Below are 24,285 nucleotides of genomic sequence, written 5' to 3' on the forward strand. Positions count from 1 at the left end.
GAGTGAGTGAGTGGATGAGTGAGTGAGTGACTGAGTGAGTGAGTGAGTGGGTGAGTGAGTGAGTGAGTGGGTGAGTGGGTGAGTGGGTGAGTGAGTGAGTGGGTGGGTGAGTGGGTGAGTGGGTGAGTGAGTGAATGAGTGGGTGAGTGAGTGAGTGGATGAGTGGGTGAGTGGGTGAGTGGGTGAATGGGTGAGTGAGTGAGTGAGTGAGTGAGTGGGTGAGTGAGTGGGTGAGTGAGTGAGTGAGTGAGTGAGTGGGTGAGTGGGTGGGTGAGTGGGTGAGTGGGTGAGTGAGTGAGTGAGTGAGTGAGTGGGTGAGTGGATGAGTGGGTGAGTGGGTGAGTGAGTGAATGGGTGAGTGAGTGAGTGGGTGAGTGGGTGAGTGGGTGAGTGAGTGAGTGGGTGAGTGGGTGAGTGAGTGAGTGGGTGAGTGGGTGAGTGGGTGAGTGGGTGAGTGGGTGAGTGAGTGAGTGGGTGAGTGGGTGAGTGGGTGAGTGGGTGAGTGGGTGAGTGAATCCCCTGCACCCAGCATGGCTTGGTAAACATTGGGCGCTGCTTCATTCCATCAATGAGCAGAACCGACATGTTTTTTTAAAATGGAAAGAAATGGCCACAGGGGGAGACAAAGATAAAGAGAAATCCTTGGGAAAATCACCACCACCCACTCTAACACACACACATACCTGTGTGCACACAGTTACTTGTTATTAAGTGTCATCAAGTCAGTTCCGACTCATAGTGACACTGTATATGGTTTCCAAGGAGCGGCTGGTGAGCTTGAACCACCGACCTTGCAGTTCAAACTGACTTTGCAATCCAGCACATTAACCCACAGTACCACACCAGGATTCCACACACTTACTAGGGGGCTTCATAAAATTCATGGCAAAAATGAAATGAAAAAATCAGGGGATTTTTCCATGAACTTTTGAAGTTCCCTCATATACATGTCAATCGTGCTCTGATTGGCCCATTTTCACCTGTGGCAGTGAAGTGCTTCTCACCACCTGTCCTCAACCTCCCCACCCCCACCCCCGACTGCCTCACTTGAAATGCATGGAAGGAGTGGAGTCCCAGGCTTAGGAGGAGGATCCAGTCCTTCATTGAACGAATACCCTCTGTGGATCCATTATAGACCAGGCACTATTTGGGGCTCTGAAGATACAACAATGAACAAGACAGACACAGCCCAACTTCCAGGAGGCAGGAACACACATTATCCCATAAACCAATGTGTAAACATGTGTTTACACCTGCTGTTGTTAAGTGCTGTCGAGTGGCTTCAGACTCATAGCAATCCTATATATGGTTTCCAAGGCTTTAGATCTTTGTGGGAGCAGAAAGCCTCATCTTTCTCCTGAGGAGCTGCTGATAGACTTGAACTGTCAACCTTGTGGTTGGCAGTCCAGTGCTTATCCTATGGAACTACCTGGGGCCAGTGTAAATGCATCGGAAGTCTTTTGGATGCTTGAACCGATTGGAAGAAGCTGAAATGAACTCTGAAAGATGGGACGGGTTAGCTGGGCCCAGAGAAGGTGGACTCTAGGCACAACAGAGGCTTTGATGGAGGAAAGAGCTTATCTCCTTTGAGGAACTAGAAGGAAGGCAGGTGTTTGGGGTCATGTTACTCAGTGTCATCCTCAAAGTGTGGTCAGTGGACCAGCCGTATCATCATCACCATCACTTGGGAGCTTGCTGGAAATGCAAATGCCCCAGTCCCACCTCAAACCTGCTGAATCAAAACCTCTGGAGCTGAGGCCCAGAAATCTATATTAACAAGCCTTCTGAGTGGTTTATAAGCACACCAAGGTTGAGAACCTCCAGTCTAGAGATGGAGTCCCTGCGTGGCAAAACCAGTTAAAGGCTGAACTCCTAGTCAAAATGTTGGTGGTTTGAACCTACCTAGAGAGTTGTCTCAGATCAGCTTCCAAAAAGGTCACAGACTTGAAAACCCTACTGAGCGATTCTGCTGCGCATATATAGGGTCACCATGAGGAGGAATCAACTCCATTCAACAGAAAGTGTTTTACTTTTTTTAGTCCAGAGGTCATTGAACACAAGAAAGAATGGCACCGGTGGGTTTGTAGGTGGACAGGGTCAGAACAAAGCCTTTGGGATCAGATTAAGAACTTTCCATTTTATATTAAAAGCAGTAGACTTGAGTAACAAAATGATATGCTTGGTCATGTTTAAGATTAACTTCTGGGTGCAAATAGAATGGAGAGAGACAAGAGTAGAGGCAGGAAGACATCTAAGAGGATGCTGCCATGGGTTAGGCTAGAAATGGCAGAGCCCAGGAATAGTTTGGAGGTTGAGGAGGAGCAGAGAGGTGAATAGAAAGCAAATGGCAGCAAGATGATCAACCAGTGAGGATGACGCCCCATTTCGGGGATGGATGGGTAGGTGAATGGCAGGCCATTCACAGAGACCAGGATTATGAGAGTGACCCAGGGTAGGGGTCATGAGTTCCCATTCAAATGAGTTAAATTTGAAGTGGGGATGTCATGTAGACAATTCCAGATGCTCCAAGATCTGAAGGAGAACTAACAATTCCATTTTCTAGGAAGCAACATGTGATGGTCGCTAATGAAGACCCAGATGGGGGAAATTTGAGTAGTAACATTTCTTCAATGAAACGGCAGAGGTCAGAATCAGGTAGTTTGAAGGGGTCTTACTGAAAGCATAGTGATTGGGGTGGAGTGGAGTAGAAGGTCATACATGTCCTTGATCCCCCTGCTTCTGACATGGGACAAGCCAGTTTCCCCACCCAGGATGAGATGGTTGCCCCCTTTCCCATGGGATATGTTACTCTTAGAATCTGATTTCTGCTTCTTTCTCTCTCAGCTTTGGGGCTGGAGCCGCTCCTCTCCAGGATGTCTATGGCATGTGTCAGACTCTGAACCAGGGTTCAATTTTTCAAGGCTCATTCTGGGAGGCTGAAGCCTGAGAATCATAGGGCTTACTGGGAATAATGATACTTGTGGACCAGTGGAGAAGGGAGGTGGGCAGAGGCCGGATCAGGGCCAGTTGGAGCCAGGCCTCCTCAGATATAAGGTGGGCAACCAGGAGCAGGGGTGGAGGCTGCAGGCACAGCCTTGGGAAGAGATCCTCCACGTTCTAGCTGTAGGGACCTAGGAGAGACCAGGCAGGAGAACCTAAAGCTAACCACTGCCCTGCTTATTCTAGAACAAAGCTCCCCACAAGTCGCTCAAGTGAGCCCCTTCTGCCTATCTTCTCCTGCCCCTCTGGGGAATCTATGCATGGAGCCTCTGGAGATGGATGATGACTTCTGGGGACCCACAGGACCAGTGGCCACCAAGATGGTCAACAAAGAGAAGAGCCTGTACCGGTGAGTGAGGGGGCTCTGTGAAAAACACACAAAGTCATTACCACAACCATTCCCTTTGGGTCCTCTTCTCTTGTCAAGACAGCAAGTAGGGACAGGACTGAAGTACTGGGTCTGCGCTGTTTATTATGGACCAAAAAAAAAAGTTTTATTATGAAAATTTTCAAATATGCATTAAAGTAGAGGAAAGGACAATCCCAAGACCATTTCTATGTGGCCATCACTCACTGTGGTACCTTGAATTTACTTGATATGACTTTTCTATCCAACGTCATCTTAATTAAAACACAGAGTGCTGCGGGAGTATCCAAATAAGGTAAAGAACGTTGTAGGATGGAGGCGTGTCTGACCACTACGTCATAAGAATCAGCATTGGGCTGATTTTGAATTTGATTCTCTTTCCCCCTTGTGAAGTCAGAAGAAGTAGACATGGCCCCCACACTATTTTCATACCCACCTTTGACATCGTTTTGCCAAACTCATGCCAACAATTTAACCTTCTCTTTTTTATGTTGTTACAGTATTTCAAATCTGAGACACTGTACTGGGTGATTTTATCTTTAAATATTGCATTATGCATTTCACAAAGTAAAAGGAGACATTTTCTTCCATTATCATGTGCCGCAGACTGCTAAGCCGGAGGGCTTTAGCCTGGGGACAAGGGTCTTCGAAGCTAGAACCGAGAGTGGGTAGAGGTTCGGTGATGAATGAGACATCGAGGCTTGATTTACAAAGTGTGCATTTTATTCTTGCTCTGGTGCTCTGTGTATATTTTTAATTCTATTCTACTTACAATTTTTATACCTTTTTTAATTTACGCAAACGCCAGATGGCCAAAAAAGATACAGAAAGTAGAATAGCCTAGGTTACGTCATCTTCTAAAACATAACAAGTTTTCAGGTTTAAACAATAGAACTTGGCAGACAATGGTTTCCTGGTTTAACAGAGAATTCTAAGAACATGCTTCAGTGATCCTTTAATTCTGTAACATATGATCAAGGTGAGAACTTCTCAGAGATTGTAATATTAATAATTTCTAGCTTCTAATCTCTAAAAGATATCCTTATCAATTTCATGTATGCTTCTTAAATAACTCCACGGGACTCCTCCTAGTGCTTTCCAATGTCTGTCTAGGAATGCTTTCATAATGCTTAGTTGTTTAATTAAATCACCTTTCTCTTCTTGTGTCAGCAAACACCACATTTACTACTTCTCTGTAATCTTTTTAAGAAAGACAATGTAAACCAAGAAACTCTTTTCCGTTTTCAATTATCCATCGATTGCCAAACTCGTAGTACTTTCCAGTATAAGACAATGGCTCAGGGGTAGGCTCAGGAATTCTAGAGGGCTTTCCCTTAGGGGGTTGCCACAAACGACCACTCAAGAGCACAAAAGCAAAACTTTTCTTAGTCTTAACTGTGTGGAGCAGGAGTTTGTGTAATTGTGTTAATTCCCACTAGACCTTCTACTCTGGGGGGTAAATAAGTTTAAAAGGTATTTTTGCAAATGCCTGCAATACAGGTGGCCAGTGTGACGCCTCCTGTTCAATTTGCTGTTTGTTATTTTCATGTTTGATTTCCGAGGTATCTAATGTTCTATCAACAAATGGACTCAAAGGAACATGGCCTTCTAATAGTACAATGAGACTTATTCCCAGAACGAGAAGAAAGAATAGCAAACATGAACAGCCAAGAGAGATCACGCTGGGGGCACACTCCAATCTGAGAAGGCACACTTCCTTGAAACTTCTGCCTCCATCTGGTGAACATGTCACACAGACTGCATTGGAGTTGGTGTGGCAATCATGATGCCATGATCACATCTAACAATAAGTCTTTCATATCATTTAAAACCCAGTTCATGTTGAAATTGGCAAAATTGTCTAAAATGTGCTCTTGCATTTGGTTTGTTCTATTCAAAAAGAAATGGTCAATGTTCAACCATTTCAAAAAGTAGCATATGGTCAAGAACCAAAGGTACTGAAGGAAAAAGTCCAAATTGCACTGGAGGCATTGACACAAAGCAAGGCTTCAGGAATTGACAAAATATAAATTGAAATGTTTCAACAAATTGATGCAGCACTGGAGGCACTCATTCATCTATGGCAAGAAATTTGAAACAGCTTTCTGATCAATCAATTGAAACAGTGACCATTCCAAAGAAAAATGACCTAACAGAATGAGGGAATCATCAAACAACATCATTAATATCACAGGCAAGTAAAATTTTGCTGGAGATAATTCAAAAATGATTGCAGCAGTACATCAACAAGGAGCTGCCAGAAATTCAAGTCAGATTTCAAAGCGGACATGGAATGAGGGATATCACTGCTGACATCCTGTGGATATTGGCTGAAAGCAGAGAGTAACAGATATATGTTTACTTATACTTTACTGACTATGCAAAGGCCTCCAACTGTGTGCATCATGACAAACTATGGATAACGTTGCAAAGAATGGGCATTTCAGAACACTTCATTATGCTTGTAAAGAACCTGTACATAATCCAAGAGGCAGTCGTTTGAGCAAAACAAGGGGATAGTGAATGGTTTAAAATCAGGAAAGGTGTGTGCCAGGATTGTATTCTTTCACTATATCTGTATGCCAAGCAAATAATCTGAGAAACTAGATTACTAGATTATATGAAGAAGAACATGGCATCAGGATTAAAGGCAAACTCATTAACAGCCTGCAGTATGCAGATGATACAACCTTGCTTGCTGAAAGTGAAGAGGACTTAAAATAGTTACTGATGAAGAATTTAGCCTTCAGTATGAATTGCGTCTCACAACTGAAACAATAAATCATGATAAATGGAGAAAAGATTGAAGTTGTCAATGACTTCATTTTGTTTATATCTACAACCAACACTCATGGAAGCTGCAGTCACGAAATCTAAGGGTGTATTACAGTAGGGAAACCTGCCAAAGGCCTCTTTAAAGTGTTCAAGAGCAAAGAAATCCGTTTGAGGATTAAGGTATGCCCAACTCAAACCATAGTATTTTCAATCGTCTCAAATTCATGTGGAAGTTGGGCAATGACTAAGGAAGACCCAAGAAGAGTCGATGCATTTGAATCCTGGTGTTGGTGAAGAATATTAAAAGTATCAACGCAAGAAGAACAAACAAATCTATCTTGGAAGAAGTATGACCAGAATGCTCTTTAGAAGCCAGATGGTAAGACTTCATCTTTCCTACTTCAGACATGTTATGAGGAGGGATCATTCTCCCTGGAGAATGACATCATGCTTGGTAAAGTGAGATTGGTGGTTGAGTGCCCCCAAGTCAGTGACCCTGTATAAGGTTCCAAAAAAGGTAAACCTTTTTGATAGCAGAAAGCCTCGTCTTTCTCCCTTTGAGCAACTGTTGACCTTGAGGTTAGCAATCCAGTTTGTAATCCACTATGCTACCAGGGCTCCTTTGGTAAAGTGGAGGGTCAGCAAAAAAGGAGGTAGACCACAATGATAGGATTGACGCAATGGCGGCAGCAGCAATGGATTCAAACAAAACAAAAATTGTGAGGATGTTGCAGGATCAGGCTATGGTTCCTTCTGTTGTGCATCGGGTCAGAACCTAATGGAGGACACCTAGCAACAACCACCAGGATCCAAACAAAGTCCACTCACTAGCATTTATTTGTTATGGCTCTTAAATGTTGTCTAAATCCCTTTCAATATACACACTCATTATTATCTACTGGTGGAGTCCAATGGCGTTCCGGTATGGTGCTATTGAATAAGCACTGAACTACTAACCACAATGTCAGCAATTGAAATCCACCAGCCACTCCTTGGAACCCTATATAGGGTCACTATGAGTTGGAACCAACTCAGTGGCACTTAACAACAACAATGGAGTCCAAAGGAACTCTGGTAGCATAGTGGATTATGAACTAGACTGCCAACCAACAATCTACCACTTCAAATCTACCAGTTGCCCCACAGGAGAAAGATAAGGCTGTCTATTCCTCTAAAGATTTACATCAGAAACCCCTACAGGATCACGATGAGTCAGAACTGACTCTACCGCTCACACCCACCTGGCATGGCACTGTAGGATAGCACTGGACTACTAACCACAAGGTCGGTGGTTCAAACTCATCAATCACTTCTTGAATGCCCTATACAAGGCCACTGTGAGTTGGAACCAACTCAATGAGTCACTATGAGTTGGAAAAACACAACAACAACAACATGTGCTAAATACCATAACAGTGTCTGAGGACACTAAGATGAACATAGCAGCCCTGCCCTCCAAGAATGTGTTGTTGTTGGGTGTGTTAGGTGCCAAGGGTGAACAGTCTCAAAATTAATAAATATTATAATCCTCATAATAATGATCTTTTATGTGACACTTTGTCATTCACCAGACATTATCTCATCTGAAAAATAGTGTTAAGCTCAATTTACACCCACAGAACCTTAGATCCAGGGACCCCCACCATTTACCAGATGGAGAGCCTTGGGGAAATCACCTGAGATTTCTATAAAGAGTTGTTTTCAGCCCCAGTGGTTTAGCATTAATAGCGTAGTGGTTATAAAGCGGGCTGTGAACCGCAAGGTCAGCAGTTCTAAACTACCAGCTGTTCCATGGGAGAAAGATGAGGCTTTCTGCTCCCATAAAGATTTATAGCCTCGGGAAGCCTGTACAGGGTCCCTATGAGTGGGAATGGACTCCTCAGCACATAACAACAACAACAATGGATTGTTATGAATAACCGGTCAATCAAATCCTTAAAAACAAGAACACTTGCCTATTGCCTCATCATTATTATCATCAACACAATGGAAGCTAACCACTCACAGACATATGTTAACCACTCCCTATTTACATATGAGTAAATGAAGACTTGGGAAGTTGGAATGGCTTGCTCAGGGATCTGCAGTTCCTGAACCCAAGAGCCAGGACTCAAACCTAGTCCGTTTGAATTTGAAGTCTTGGCATGTAGCCACAATGCCCACGGCAGCGTCTGGCACTGACTAGAAACTCAGTGAGTCTGTGTAGAGTATTTAGTGTCTGCCTCTTTCTGTTCTTGCAGAGTTCATTTCCCTATGGCCGGCTCCTACCACTGGCCCAACACAGGTCTCCGCTTTGTAGTGAGAGGGGCAGTGACCATTGAGATTGAGTTCTGTACCTGGAACCAATTTCTGGATGGGACTGTCCCAGAACACAGTTGGATGGTTGCCGGACCTCTGTTTGACATTAAGGCGGAGCCGGGAGCTGTGGCAGCTGTGTACCTTCCTCATTTTGTAGCCCTCCAAGGTAAGCAAGCAGGAGAGACGTCTAGAGGGATGGTAATAACGGTCCTGGAAGGGGCTTTAGGATGTCCTGGGGAGGAGCTTATAGCTTCCTTTAGGAAACTGAGAGGGTTATGGAAATGGAGATGAGATTTTCCTTCACTCTGCTCTGGACATATCTTTTTTTGAAGCATTTTTCTCCCAATGGCATAATTATTTTTTGTCTAAGCTTACTTGGGTTGTTGTTGTTGTTGTTAAGTGCCATCAAGTTGGTTCCGACTGAGGAGCAGCTGGCGAGTTTGAACCACTGACCTTGAGGTTCAAACTGACCTTGAGGTCGAGTGCTTATCCTACAGCACCATGCCAGGACTCCATGAGCTTCCTTGTTGAGGTTGTTGTTGTTATGAGCCATCGAGTCGGTTCCGACCCATAGCATCCCTGTACAGGGTTTCCAAGGCTGTAAATCTTTACGGGAGCAAAATGCCTCATCTTTCTCCCGTGGAACAGCTGGTAGCTTCGAACTACCGGCCTTAAGGTTCGAAGCCCGATTCGTAACCACTACACTACCAGAGATGTCCTCACTAACAACAATAGCTAGCATTCATTAAATGTTCTTTACATCACGTATCACTCAGAGTCCCTGCAGGAAACAAATGGTATATTTGGTGATATTTTTTAAGAAATGTTTCAAAAACAGAACTATTTAAAAAGTGAATCTAAGTGGGAAAACCAGGAATGTTGGAGTACCTAGAGACTGGTAACAGTGGGAAACTGTTCCTATTTCTATAGGCAGGAAGAAGGAATGACGTCACCAAATCCATTTAAGACCTGGCTGGAGTCATGAAAGAGGGACTTCCCAATAGGAAATGTAGTCATAAAGGGTAATATCTATCCTGACCTCTCTTCCCACAAAGTTCAAAGAAACATGAGCGCAAGTCAAAAATCTCACAAACAAGCCACCCTATATGAGAGCCCTAGTGGCATAGTGGATGATGAGCTGAGCTGCTAACCACAATGTCAGCAGTTTGAATCTACCAGTTGCTCCTCTGGAGAAAGATGAGGCTTTCTGTTCCCTTGAAGATTTACAGCCTCAGAAATCTTATATAGGGTTGCTATGAGTTGGAACTGACTCTACAGCACACAACAACCACCACCACCATACTTAAGAACCAACAGAAATTAGAGGTAATAAAATCAGTCTTATAAAGATTTCAGGACCTAGAATTATCAGACACAGAATGTAAAATAGTATGTTTCATACATTTAAAGAAATAAATAATCTTTCAAATATGAACAAGAAGCAAAAAGAAATCATTTAAAAAGATAAACCAAATATGGAAATAAATTGACAGGAAATATGAAAAAAAAATTAAATGATATGGAAGACAGTGTGAGGAAGCCTAACAGACAACTAATTGTGATTCCAGAAGGATCTGGTTGAGAGAATGAAGACAATGCCATACTCATAGAAATTACAGCCAAAAATTTTTCAGAATTGCTGAGTGATATGACTTCTCACAATCAGAAAGTCCAAAGCAGAAGAGAGAGAGAGAAACAGCATTTGATCCATTATAGTGAAACTTCAGAATATCAAAGTCTAAGAAAAGATCTTGACAGTTGTTGTTAGGTGCTATAGAGTCAGTTCCAACCCATAGCTACCTTATATAGGGTTTCTGAGGAGCAGTTGGTGAGTTTGAACCACCAACCTTGTGGTTCAAACTGACCTTGCGGGCCAGTGTTTTATCCTTCAGCACCATACCAGGACTCCTAGGAAAGATCTTGACAGTAGTCAGGAAAAAAAAAATCCAGATTACCTAGAAAGGTATGGCAATTCGACTGAGGGCTGACTTGAACTACAACAATGGAAGGCAGTAAGTAGAAAATGGAGTAACATTTTCAGTGCACTGAGAAAGTATCAATTGAGAATTGTAAATAAGAGAAATTATTTTTTAAGAAGGTTAAAAAAAAAATGAGAAAGTCATTTCAAAACAAGTTAAAACCAAAAGAGATTTTTTAAAGCAATTCTTTACTGAAGGAAATTCTAGAGGATATTGTTGTCGGTTGCTGCTGAGTTGGCTCTGATTCACAGTGACCCCAAGTACAATAGAAGGAAACACTGCCCATTCCTTTGCCCTGCTCAACATTGTTATGTTTGAGGCCATTGTTGGAGCCAGTGTGTCCACCCATCTCACTGGGGATCTTCCTCTCTTTCATTCTACCAACAATGATGTCCTTTTCCAGTGACTGGTCCCTCCTCATAACGTGTCCAAAGTACATGAGACAACATTTCAACATGCTCATTTCTGAAGAGTATTCTGGCTGTACTTCTTTTTTCATCTGGCAGTCCATGGTACTTGCAACTTTCTTTACCAACACCATAATTCAAAGACACCAATTCTTCTAAGCTGCTTATTCGATAAAACTTCTCAAGTAGCTTTTACAGTCATTAAAGGACACACGCATGCACATTGAGGCAAAAAAACACCCAGCTAAAGTTGAATGGAAGTCCTGGTGTGACGCACTGTAGGATAAGCACTGGACTAACTGCTGACCACAAGGTCAGTGGTTCAAACCCATTAGCCACTCCTTAGAAACCCTATACAGGGTTACTATGAGTTGGAACTGACTCAACAGCATTTAACAACAACCACAAGGTTGAATGAGAGTAGTTGAATATTCACTTATTCGGTGTTCATGGGGATTTATGCACCATAGAAACCCTGGATGATCCAGTGGTTAATGCCCTTGGCTACTAAACAGAAAGTTGGAGGCTTGAGTTCACCCAGAAGTGACTTAGAAAAAAAACTTGTCTATCTACTTCTGAAAAACCAGCTGGTGTAAGCCTATGGAGTCTAATAGTTCTACTCTGGCACACTGATGGGGTCACCATGAACCAGTGATTCAACAGCCACTGATTTGGTGTTTTGGTTTTATAGACCTTACCTACCACAAATAGCAAGAATCAATTCTATAGCCACAAGGTCTGACACATTGTACTCAATAAACTTTTGTTTAATAAAGGGTTGTGGGACTCTGAGCCTCAGACTCGGTTGCAGAAATACTCCTACCCCATGACGGGTTATTCTGGTTACTTCTGATAAGACCAGCCAAAGAGAACTTAAGAAAGTCCTGGCCCTTTTGATCAATGACATTTTACCCAGTCACCACTCAGATCTCTCCTCCTTCACACCGGAATCTTTCCTGTTGGTTCTTTTCTGTCTCCAATCTATCAGCACAAATATGAGGAGACCTCAAAAAATCCGTGGAAATTTTCCATTATCTTTTCATTGCATTTTTCCATGAACTATTTGGAGAAAGTGATTCTGCTAGGGTCTATGGAAAGGTCAATATGTTGAAGAAGGAGTGTGATCAACTCACCTCAGTTTACCCAGGACTTCCCTGGGTTTAGTACTGCAAGTCCTGCATCTAGAAAGTCACTCAGTCCTGTGCAAACTGGGGGATGACTAGCCACCCTCTTAAGAAGGTAAGTTAGAGATGCACAGAATCTTCCAGAATTCAGCCAAAATTAGTTTGGCACAAAGTATCTGTAGGCATCAGGGACTGTGGTGTAAGCATATGACCTAGTCTGTTGCTGGGTTTGTGGTCTTGGGAAAATCACTCCTCCCACCCCATAGGGTTTCAGTTCCCCATCTGAAAATTAAGAAGTGCTGGAACCATGGTGTATGGGCGGGAGACCAGTCCACTTAATGTCACTGATGGCACTATCTCTTAGAAAAGCAATTTGCCTAAATACAGTCCTAAAAGTGTCCATTCCCTTTTATATACTTTATTCATATATTGGTACTTATTGATTCTAAGGCAGTAATCCAGTGGAAATAGAAGCATTCTGCAAAAATATGTACATTACATTACAACGTGTCATGATGAAAAGTTGAGAACAGTCTCACTGCTGAAACAAGAGGCAGATGGTTCTTCCACATAGGATGTGGTTATTAGAAAAGTCTGACCAATACTTGTGACAATTTAAAGTGACGAGGAAAAAGCAGGAGACAAAACTACTTGTACCAGGACAAAAATGGGAACATGTTTTCCTGCAGAGAAAGACTATAATGGGAGAGGAAACGTAGGCAATGGTTGTATTGTTTGATAGGTGGGGTTGTAGCTGAATTCTTTTGTTCAGATTGTGCTATGTTATTTTGTATACAACAAAGAGAAACTAAAGTAATGGTTTCCATAGACTTTTCTGGAACTCTGTGAGGTTCTGGCTAGTGCCCGCTCAGGCTAGGAGCGTTGTCTGGCTTGCTGGATGTCTCTGTCACCCAGAAATTAGGTAAATCTAGGCAATACAGCAATAGAACCAGGACTCCTAGCTCAATGCTTCTCCCACCACCAGTCCTAGTTAGAATTCTTAGATGTCATCAAAGAAACCAATTCTGACTAACAAACCAGAAAATAATTGTATGTGATGAATAGAGTTAACAAAATTTTAAGCAGTAGGCTTGAAAAACAAAACAAAAGGCAATGCTCAAAGGATGCTGAGAAGCCAAGAACAAAACCAAGGTCACACTCAGAAAAATCTGGAGGGGCCTCTGCTACAGACACAGCCATTACAGGACCCTCCCCACCATGGCAACCACCATACATTGCCACTGCCCAAACAATCTGTCTTTTCATCTTACTTCCCCCTCTCTAGATTCAGATCCTAGTAGAAGCATCCATTTCATCAAATCTCAATCATACACCTGTGTCAGCAGCTTCCTGATTGGGAGTTCAGCTTGCCCCCTGCCAAGAGCCACACAATGTGTGTGTGTGTAGGGAGGGGAGTTCCAAAAAGAATTTGAATGGTGGGTGACCAAACACTTGACAAATTTGATCATTTCGCTTTTCTCACCATCCTTCCTTACTCTTGTGTTTTCCCTGCCTGGAGTCAGACCATTCAGTATCACTCACTGATTACTTCATAGTTAAAATCCCCAGGTAACCAAATATTCAAGGGACTGGCCTACATTTGAGCTTAGCTCAAGAGAGTTCCTGTGGTGCCTATAGCTCTCCAAAGGTCCCAAACTTAAACATGTTTAAGCCCCTCTCCCCATGGTGAGTGCCCTCAGGAAGGTATCTGTGTCTAGGCCCTGAGAGTCTATTACACAGCCAGAGCCTGATTCGCAAAGGCACTAAATCTATACCTCTTGAATTCATTCTTCAACAGGGGACAATGTTGATATCTCCATGTTCAAAGTGGCCCACTTTAAAAAGGAGGGGATGCTCCTGGAGAAGCCAGCCAGAGTGGAACCCTCATCTACGGTCTTGGAAAACCCCAGCTTCTCCCCCATGGGAGTTCTATTCCGAATGATCCATACTGCACTGCGCTTCATCCCCATCACCTCTACTGTTTTGCTCTACCATCACCGCCACCCTGAAGAAGTCACCTTCCACCTTTACCTGATTCCCAGTGACTGTTCTATTCGGAAGGTGACTCTGAGAGCCAGAAAGGCCAGACAAGGGTGGGCTGACAGCAAACATACAATGTGGCTAGATAATTCCTCAACTGGGAACAGGGATTGGCCTCTTATAAGTGGAAATCTTGACAGGGACCAATGATCCTGTCCCTTACTCAGTCATAGATTGGTCTCCCCAAGCTGAACTTGTTCCATAGCTATTTCTGGATGACATTTTACAGCCTCTTTCCAAAAACCAAAAGATGGAAAGACTCCATGCCTCTCTCCTTTTCTAGCAACACCCCATTCCTACCTTAAACATGAAAGAGGCCAAGAGTGGAGATCTCTGTAGAGCAGTGCATGGGGGTCAAGGATGCCAGAGTGCTATATCCTCTTCCTCCTCACAAACACGCTGGAACACCTCTAACCTTATTCCGATCAGACGCCATAGGGATGAACCTCTGAGTCAGACACCATTCCTCCCTACATTTTAATCATCGCTCTGCATGTTCCTTAGGCCATTGATGATGAAGAAAAGAAGTTCCAGTTTGTGCGATTACACAAGCCACCTCCACTGACCCCACTCTACATGGGCTCCCGCTACATGGTGTCCAGCTCCAAGGACCTGGAAATGATTCCTGAGGTGAGCAGTCAAATGTCCACTCTCTCATCAGAATCGGAAACCCTGCTTGAGAACACCGTGTGGGACAGGAACCAGAGCTTTCCCAGGGATGAGTGAATTGCAGTTGGTCAGAAAGTGAGTGGGATTTGGGGTGAGCAGGTACGTTTCAAAGATTAGGGTGGAAAGGAGGTTAGAGAGCATCCCCTTTATGAGAGGGAGAATGATTAGGTTTGACTTGAGAGCTGTATTCGTTTCCTAGAGCTGCTAAAACCAAATACCACAAAGTAGGGTAACTTAGAACAAGAGAAATTTATTCTTGAACAGTCTGGAGTCTAGCAATCTGAAATCAGGGTGTCAGTAGTAGTAATTCCTTCTGAAGACTCCATGATGCTCTCTTAGCTTCCGGTGATGGCTAGCAATTCTTGGTGTCCCTTGGCTTGTGGCAGCGTGACTCCAATCACTTGTCTTTATCTTCACATGGTCATCTTCTCCAAGTGTCTGTCTTTGTGTCTCTTCTCTTTTTATAAAAACATCAATAATATTGGGTTAAGATTTATCTACAGCAATATGACCTCACGTTAACTAATTACATCTTTAAATAAGGTCACATTTCCATGTACTAGGGGTAGGACTTGACTGTAAATTTCTGGGGATACAAATCAATTCATCACAAGAAGATTGAGACATGTCTGCATTATAAGATGGCGATCCCAGCCAGTCAATAACCCCCAGGAACATACCTGTAGTTAAACAGGTTGGGACTATGATTCATTGTAGTGAAGCTGTACACACATCATGGGAAAGCTCAGGAAGAAGGTGATGTTGTTGTTAAGTGCCATTGAGTCAGCTCCAACTACTAACAACCCTGTAAGTCTTTCCAAGGAGGAGCTAGTGGGTTTGAACCACTGACCTAGTGATTAGCAGTCCAGTGCTTATCCTACAGCACCACACCAAAACTCCAAGAGGGTGATAGACAGAGTCTATTGTAGGATTTGAACTTTGGGTGGAAAGAGTTAAGGAAGCAGATATTTGCTCTGTATTGGGCATTTGTCAGGAAGTAAGGACAATTCCTTGAGAAAGAGTCTTAATAAATCTCAGTAAACCTGTAGAGAAGGCAGACTAGAGCAAAGATAAAGCTGTAATTGCTCAAGAAGTAGCAGCAAGGAGAGGTAGGTGTTTGGTATTTTGCAGGTTGCCCAATGACCTTGTCTGAAGTGGATGTCCTGCGACATTGTTTATGTTCAACAGGTGAATAACGTGGCTCAGCTACAAGCATCAGATCAGTTTGTAACAACACTGAGGTCCATCTGTAAGCATCAGATCAGTTCCTGGACATCTGGACCTGCTTTTTATTTCTTTCTCCACTCCCACTTTCCCTGCTCTCACCACTTTGGGTGAACTCAGATGAAACTGGGCCACCGGACATAAATTTATAATAGCTAGCTCTTCACATTATTGAGCTTTTGCTCATTAGAATCAGAAGAGTGTCTACTGAAAGTGGTCTATGATTGAGTTGAAGTCCTTATTTCTTTCTCTTTCTGTTGTAAGATGAGTTGTTGAACCATGTGCTGTAATAATGATTGTGCAGGACATAATAAGACTCAGAACAGGGTACATCAGCAACTAGAATATAGACAATGATCAAAACCAAAATTACTATTAGTCTTTGCAACAGATCTCAAAACCAAGGATCTAAATCATGTCCCAGAATCCACATGGGTCTGCTTTAGAAATCCAAGTGGGTGGCTTTGTTTTCTCCATAGTTGCAAACTGTTCTACCTGTCCTCTAGTCATTACAGAAGTTCAAAAAGAAGCATTTGCTAAAGCGCAGATTTCCCTTTGACTAACTATTAAGTTTTGGTAAGGTAGGGGGTAATAGATCCAGAAATTTTACTAAATTTAATGAGATTAAACTAAGTTCAGAATATTGTTAATGAGGAATAAGAGGCATGATTCAATCATTCGATAAATATGTATCAAGTGCTGAGTAGGTTGTATCCTCAGCACTGTGGATATTTCAGTAACCAAGACATACTAATCCATCATGCTGGTATGATGAGGCCTACAGTTTGTAATAATAATTATAAGAAAATAGTGATCGAGTACCATGATGGGCTGTAAAATAAAATAAAATAAAAACAAGGTTATACGAGAGAGTGCCTTGGGCTCCTATAGACTAAGAGGTCAGGGGAAGTGGTGATATTTGAACTGAGCCAAGTGACTGAAAGGCTTCCGGCACCTGGAGATTTGTGGTAGAGCAGACAAGGCAGAAGGAACATACATAGAGGCATAGAGGTGGGAGCAAACTAGATAACTTCAGGTGACTAAAAAGGAGGCCAATGTATCAAGGTCTGTGAGCATATTAAAAAGAAGTAGAAAGATGGGCTGAGATACAATGAAAAGGTTTTTTAGAAAGAAAGATGGAGTCAGAAGAGAGAGAACGGTCTCCTGAGACTTACTGATCCTGTTGGCTCTAACTCTGAGTTTGTGTTGTGTTTCTGAGTTCAATAGCAATCCCTTGCAGACTCTGAAGCAGTTTTCAGACCTGATTTACTTTAATAAAGAAACCTCTGGCTGCTGGATGGAGAACGGGTGGATGATAAGGAGGCAAGAGTGGAGATATATATTGAAAGGCTGTTGCAAGAATTGATAGTGACTTGACTAGGGAGGTGTAGTGAAGATAGAAAAGTTGATGGATTCAGGATATATTTTGGAGAAAGAGCCAACGAGACTTGGAAGATTGGCTGTATATTGGGAACGAATGGAAGGATTCAAGAATGGGGCCTACATTTGAAACCTGAGCACTCAGTGCCACATGAGGGTAAGTCAAAAGGTATTGCTATAAAATCATAGACACCTTTATTAAACAAATATCAAAATGTGAAGTTAGTGTTTCTTGACGTATCCTCCTCTAGGGCTATACACTTCTGAAGGCTGTGTTTCCACTTCTCTAACCTTTCCCCCAAAGAATTCTAACCTTTTGATTTACACCGTGTCAAAATAGTAGTTTTGGCACCCTCTAGGAACTTAAATAAGGAGCTCTGGTGGCATAATGGTTATGAATCTAGCTGCGAACCTTAAAGTCAGCAGTTCAGAACTACCAGCTGTTCAGCGGGAGAAAGATGAAGCTTTCTGCTCCCGTAAAGATTTACAGCTTCAGAAACCCTGTACAGGGTCGCTATGAGTCAGAACTGACTCCATAGCACATCACAACAACACGGAACTTAAATAAGGAGCTCTGGTAGCATAATTGTTACGAATCAGGCTGCAAACCTTAAGGTCAGCAGTTCAAAACTACCAGCTGTTCTGTGGGAGAAAGATGAGGCTTTCTGCTCCCGTAAAGATTTATAGCCTCAGAAACCCTGTATAGGGTCACTATGAGTTGGAACCGACTCTACGGCACATAACAACAACCAGAACTTAACGGAGTCCTGGTGTGGCACTGTGAGTTAATACGCTGGACTGCAAATTCAGTGTGAACTACAAGGTCGGCAGTTCAACCTCATCAGCAACTCCTTGGAAACCCTATATTGAGTTGCTATGAGTTGGAACTGACTCCATGTCACATAACCAACAATCACCACCACCAGGAACTCAAATAATGAGCTCTGGTAGCACAGAGGTTACAAGTCAGGCTGCTAACCTCAAGGTCAGCAGTTCGAAACTACCAAACCTTCCACGGGAGAAAGATGAGGCTTTCTGCTCCCATAAAGATTTATAGCCTCAGAAACTCTATGCAGGGTCGCTATGAGTGGGAACCAACTCTATGGCATACCATCGCCACCAGGGATTCAAATCATGCTACTTTTAATGGTTCTCTTACTTTGGGGAACAAAAAGAAATCTGAAGGGGCAAGATCCAGGCCGTAAGGTGAATAAGGTAAGGTGTCCCAACCAAATTCTTGTAGGACAGCCCTTACTACTCTTAAAGAATGATTAGCTCCATTGTTGTGATGGGAAAAAAATTCCTCGGCAAAGCTCTCCTTCCTGGCCTTTTTCTCACCAATACAGTTGTCAGTTTTCTTAAAACTTCTTCATAATAAGCCCCTGTGATCGTCCTGTGTCCTTTGAGAAAATCTATTATGATCACCACTTGGAGATCCAAAAAAAACCATCACCATAACCTTCTTAGCTGATCTCTGTACCTTGAATTTCACTGGCTCAGCAGATCCTCTAGGAAGCCACTGGTGTTGACTGTACCAAGACTAAGACAAGTAAGTGTCTGCAGCTATCCACTGACCGTTGAGTCTTGTTTAAACACGCTTTGTTTAGAATAAACCTGTGCATGTGTGTCCTATTTGCAGTGCTACATTCACCCTTATATACTGAGTATGTTGAAAATGGGAGAGCAGCATGTTTGGAATACAGGAATTGAGTTTTGTCTTTGATGTGATTAGGGAAGAGGCTGGACTTAGATTTTCTGTTGACTGAAAGTGGATCAAGTTTATGGTTCATTGAAAAGACAAGCTTTGGGTTAAAGGGATGAGGATTTTAGTTCAAGATGGGGGAAAGAGAAGGAGAACCTGGTTCAAGGTGGAGGGAGAAAAATCTAGTTTAGGATGTATGAGCATCACTTTTTAGGATGAGCCTTGTTCTGAGTCAGGATTGTAAGAAATTAGGAAAAGTGCCTAAATGAAAGTCAATACTTGATTTCAGTCCAGGACTTATTGGAGTGTCCCTATGGCTCTGAGGAGGACTAAATAGGTGTTGCGTGGGACAAGGCCTCACTTGTAGGATAAATGGTGGCTTCTCACATGGCCACTCTTGTCTCCCTCCACCCTACAGGAACTGGAGCTCTGCTATCGGACACCTGGAGAATCCCAGCTCTTCTCTGAGTTCTATGTTGGCCACCTGGGCTCAGGAATCAGGCTGGAAATGAGAGACAAGAAAGCTGGGTTTGTGGTCTGGAAGACCTTGGTGAAACCAGGTAAAGCTAAGACAAATCCAGAGAACTCGGCAGTGATACAGAAAGAGAATAAAGAAAGTCAGTACATGTGTGTGTATATATACATATAATCAGAATTTAAAAGCAAGTCAACCTGACTCCAAGATTCATGCCCTTTCCTGTGCATTCTGTTAGCTTTGCATTGCTCTTGAATTAACAGACTTTGATACCTACAAGGCCTTTGTCAAAGTTTCTCAGGATAGCTTGCATGTGAGATGAAAGAATAAGAACCACAGGGTCACATGGTAGTGTGGATGAAGCCATCTTTGGCAACACCAAAGACACTCGCACCTGGATTATTCCGATATTTTCAAGGTAGACAATAGAGAATCAAATAGGAATGGGGAAAACCTGATGGCCTCTTAATTCGGCACCACCAAGAGCCCAAATCCCCTCAATATCCCTTTCAGAGGCAACTAGCCCTTTTCAACTGTTGAAATTATGGTAGGGCTGCCTCCAGAGCTGCTACAAACAGGGTTCCCAAAGTGGTATCACAAGGGTGAGGTCAACTCAGTTTGGTGCAGTCACAGATGGAGAACTAACCAAGTCCCACAGCATCATACCTGTGTTTGAATCCTATTGTAGCAGTTATTTGTGTGATCTTGGAGATATTTCTTAGCCCGTGTAAGCCTTCGGTTGCTCATCTGTAAAATGGGGATCATAACACCTACCTTGTAGGATTTTTATAAAATTTAAATATAATGGTGTATATGCATGCCCCAAGTAATGGTCCTTAATAGATGAAGCAATATTATTTTCTTATATTACGTATAAATAGTAATATCATTATCTCATATTAAGCCAATCTCTGCCTCCTACCAGTCTCCATTCTGTCTGTTGGAGTTCACAGAAGTCTGACTCCTTCCCGTGAGAAAGCCTTTTAGATACTTAGAGGTTGATATAATGTCTCCTTTAAGTTTCCTCTGATGCAAGTTGGCATTGCAGTTCCCGTCGATGCTTCCTCTTATATTTCAGTTTTTAAATTCTTGTCCTCCAGTCACCTTCCTCAGTAGATGTTCCTGTTTGTAGATGGAGTCAGGATTGACTCCAAGGCTGTCTAAAGAACAGGGAGGATATGGAAACCCTCCTCTCTCCATCCAAATGAACCCAGTGCTCCCAATAATGCAACCTAATCTCCAGTCTCCTTGTGTTGATCTTGCCACACTCACACTGAACTTGGGATCTACCCAAACTCTGTGGCGTTGTTCACATGAAGTGCTGTGAGCTCCCTCTTCCTCTCCTTATGTAAGTAATCATTTAAGCACCTTTTATTTAAGTTGGGTTTTTTTCCTATTACAATTTACCCATTACTGTCATGTGCTAAGATTTGTTTGATCTTGATTCTTGATTCTGACATCCAAATTCAGAACAAACAGATTTGGTCTGTGTGAGTCTAGAAGGCCAAACAAGGACAAGAATAAGATCTCAAATAGTTTAAACTATCTAGCAAGACACTTACTTGGTTACTTCTTCACCAGGAGTTCTGGTCAAACCAAGGCTAGATAAAACCATGTCTGGAGTACTGTGGGAGAAAGTTCTGTGGCTCAATGAGATACCGGCTCTCTATATTAATCTATGACCATGGTTTCTGGCCCTCAATTTCCCAAATCCAGATTATCATCTGGATAATCTCTAAGAGCTCTTCCATCCTCTCAGATTTTATCAGAATTTGCCTTTAGCTTGCTCACAGAATCAGATCATCTCAGAAGTAGACGAGAGTTTTGAGATGTATGGTGTGTGTTAATATTAGTGGTATTATAGATGCTCTTCATCTCTGGTTTTTCCAGGAGATCTCAGACCGGCAGCTACCCTGGCCCCTTCCAACCTAGCAGGTTAGTAAAAGCCACAACAGGTGCCAATGGCAGTTCTGAGGGGTCTGTTCCTGAAAGCAAGGAAAATAAATACAGAAGGGATTCTATTGTTGCAAACCTCACAATAGATCAAGCCTTGAAAAGTGGATGTGTGTCCAGAGTCCTTCCTTATTCCCTGGCTCTCCACCTCCCCTTGGACAGCCTCAAATGTCCCTATCATGACTCCTCACTTCATCCCCACCCCTCAATCCTAATCCCAACCCAACCTCCCACCTCAGACAGAATGCTAGGCTGGAGGCTCAAGTGACTTTCTGGTGGTCAAGTGGCCTTTAAAGGGGAGAAGGAGGTCAGGGATGCAGATGAAGTGAGTGAAGGGAGCTAGAGGTAGGGGATCTAAGGTAGAGGCTATGGTAGAACCCCCTTTTTGTTTGTTGCCAGCCTCACCTTCACTTCCAGACCACCTGCATTTTGTGGACCGGTATCGGGAGCAGCTGATTGCCCGGGTGACAATGGTGGACCCGGTCCTGGACAAGTTGCATGGGCACATGCTGAACGAGGAGCAGTATGAGAGTGTGCGCGCTGAGACCACCAAGCCTGACCAGATGCGGAAGCTGTTCAGCTTCAGCCGGTCCTGGGACTGGGCCTGCAAAGATCGACTCTACAAAGCCCTGAAGGAGACCCATCCTTACCTAATCGGGGAAGTGAGGCAGCAGAAGGGATCAAGGAATCTCCTGACAACCTTGGCTTCTGAAGTCTGAGCACCCAGCTCTGCCCTCCCCTTTCTAGGCTTCAGTTTCTGTGTCTATAAACAGATTGCCCTTCAAGGTGTCTTCCAGCTCTTCAGTTATGGAACTTTGATGATGTCTCAGCAGGGTACTAGATGCCCACCCCACAGTGTCACAAGGACACCTGACCTACCTCCTGTGATTTTCGCAGGCCACTGTCCAAGCTGAGTGCCAACATCTCAGGAGAAGTCCATCTGAATAAAAAGAAATTAAAAGAATTTGTAATAGCATGCCTAACTTTATAAAAAAAATGCTAAATGGAGTTCTTTGGACAGAGAACCAACAACATCAGACAGCATCCTGAGATTAACATATATGGCAAACATCATCCAGAATTCAATCTAAATGTTGTTGTTAAGTGCCATCAAGTTGGTTCTGACTCATGGTGAGCCTCTCTAAGGTTTCTGAGGCTTTGATCATCATAAGAGCAGAAAGCCTCATCTTTCTCCTGTGGAGCAGCTGGGGTGCTTGAACTGCAGACCTTGTGGTTCGCAGTCCAGTGCTTATCATATGGGAGCCACCACACTCCCAATCCAAATATCTGCTGCTGTTTAATATCATCAAATCTGTTCCAACTCATAGAGACCATGTACAGGATTTCCAGTACTTCTGAGATGATCTGATTCTGTGAGCAAGCTAAAGACAAATTCTGATAAAATCTGAGAGGATGGAAGAGCTCTTAGAGATTATCCAGATGCATTCTTTCTTTATGTATTTTGGGAAATTGAGGGCCAGAAACCATGGTCATACATTAATATAGAGAGACGGTATCTCATTGAGCAACAGAACTTTTTCCCACAATACTCCAGACATGGTTTTATCTAGCCTTGGTTTGACCAGAGCTCCTGGTAAAGAAGTCACCAAATGTCTTGCTAGATAGGTGCGTTTGAGCTGCCGACCTTGTGGTTCTGAATCCAGTGCTGATCCCATAATACCATACCAGGAGTCCAAAATAGATGTATCCCAAGTAATACAAACATGGTTGTTGTTGTTAAGTGCCATCGAGTCAGTTCTGACTCATAGCAACCCTACACAGGGTTTCCAAGGAGTGGCTGGTAGGTTTGAACCACCAACTTTATGGTTAGCACTCCAGTCCTTATCTTGTAGCACCACACCAGGAACCAACGATACAAACTTATAATGAAAACAATAATAAAGTAAAAATAGAAATAGTGTAGTTACAGACCTTCCAAGTGGCAAGCAAGTCAAGTAGATTTCAAGATAATAGAGACTGTTTTAAAGTGGGAAATAAATTAATAAAATACAGAATAATATCAAGGAAAATTAATAAACCTCATCAAAAATAAAAAGAAGGAAAATCATAAAAATTAGCACAATAAACTACAGACTGCTGACTACAAGGTCAGCAGTTCAAGGCCACCACTTACTCTTCAGAGACATTATACAGGGTGGCCATGAGTTGGAATCAACTCAACAGAACTTAACAACAACAACAACAACAAAACAATAGCAATGAAGAAAATGACAAGAAATCCCACAAACAAAATGAACTAAGAACAGAAAATGATATGGAACAAAGACACCAGCAGCACCACAAAAAACACAAACAGCAAAATGACAACAATCCCTTCAAACCTACCAATAATTACACTGAAGAACAGAGGTAAATGTGGCACTGTGGGTTAATGTGTTGGACTGCAAGTTTGGTTTGAACCGCAGGTCTGTGGTTCAAGTTCACCAGTCACTCCTTGGAAACCCTACATAGGGTCACTATGAGTCTGAACGGACTCTACAACACTTAACAAAAACAATAACTATGGTACATGGAGTGAATAGCAATCATTGCAATGAAACAAAGTATATGATTTGTTGAATGTAAAATTGATGGTCTACACTGTTAACATTTCAATTCACAATAAAAATTTTTAAATAATAATAATTACATTGGCTATAAATGGATTAAATGTACCAGTTAAGAAACACAGTAGGAGAATGGATGATAAAACAGGATCTTTAAATATGCTATCTACAAGATACACATCTTACACACAAAGTAGACTGAAAATCAAAGAATGGAAAAAAATACATTAAGCTAACAAGGAGCAAGAGTAGCAATATTAATTTCTGATAAAACAGACTTTAAGGCAAAAGCCAGCATAAGAAACAAAGGAGAGTATATCATAAT

General features: G+C 42.6%; 1 protein-coding gene across 1 annotated transcript in view; it reads left to right on the forward strand.

Moving 5' to 3' along the window:
* The window catches only part of NLRP1 (NLR family, pyrin domain containing 1), a 46,350-nt gene extending 24,238 nt beyond the window's left edge, over positions 1 to 22,112 (forward strand). The window contains exons 8-15 of the mRNA XM_006863480.1: positions 2,845 to 2,906; positions 3,187 to 3,349; positions 8,383 to 8,606; positions 13,749 to 14,011; positions 14,495 to 14,620; positions 19,384 to 19,525; positions 21,331 to 21,375; positions 21,769 to 22,112. Of these exons, the coding sequence (XP_006863542.1) occupies positions 2,845 to 2,906; positions 3,187 to 3,349; positions 8,383 to 8,606; positions 13,749 to 14,011; positions 14,495 to 14,620; positions 19,384 to 19,525; positions 21,331 to 21,375; positions 21,769 to 22,112 (1,369 nt within the window). The remainder of the gene's footprint in view (positions 1 to 2,844; positions 2,907 to 3,186; positions 3,350 to 8,382; positions 8,607 to 13,748; positions 14,012 to 14,494; positions 14,621 to 19,383; positions 19,526 to 21,330; positions 21,376 to 21,768) is intronic.
* The last annotated feature ends 2,173 nt before the right edge of the window (positions 22,113 to 24,285 follow it).

This window comes from Chrysochloris asiatica, unplaced genomic scaffold (genome assembly GCF_000296735.1).
Source record: "Chrysochloris asiatica unplaced genomic scaffold, ChrAsi1.0 scaffold00054, whole genome shotgun sequence".
In the NCBI taxonomy this organism is placed as follows: domain Eukaryota; kingdom Metazoa; phylum Chordata; class Mammalia; order Afrosoricida; family Chrysochloridae; genus Chrysochloris; species Chrysochloris asiatica.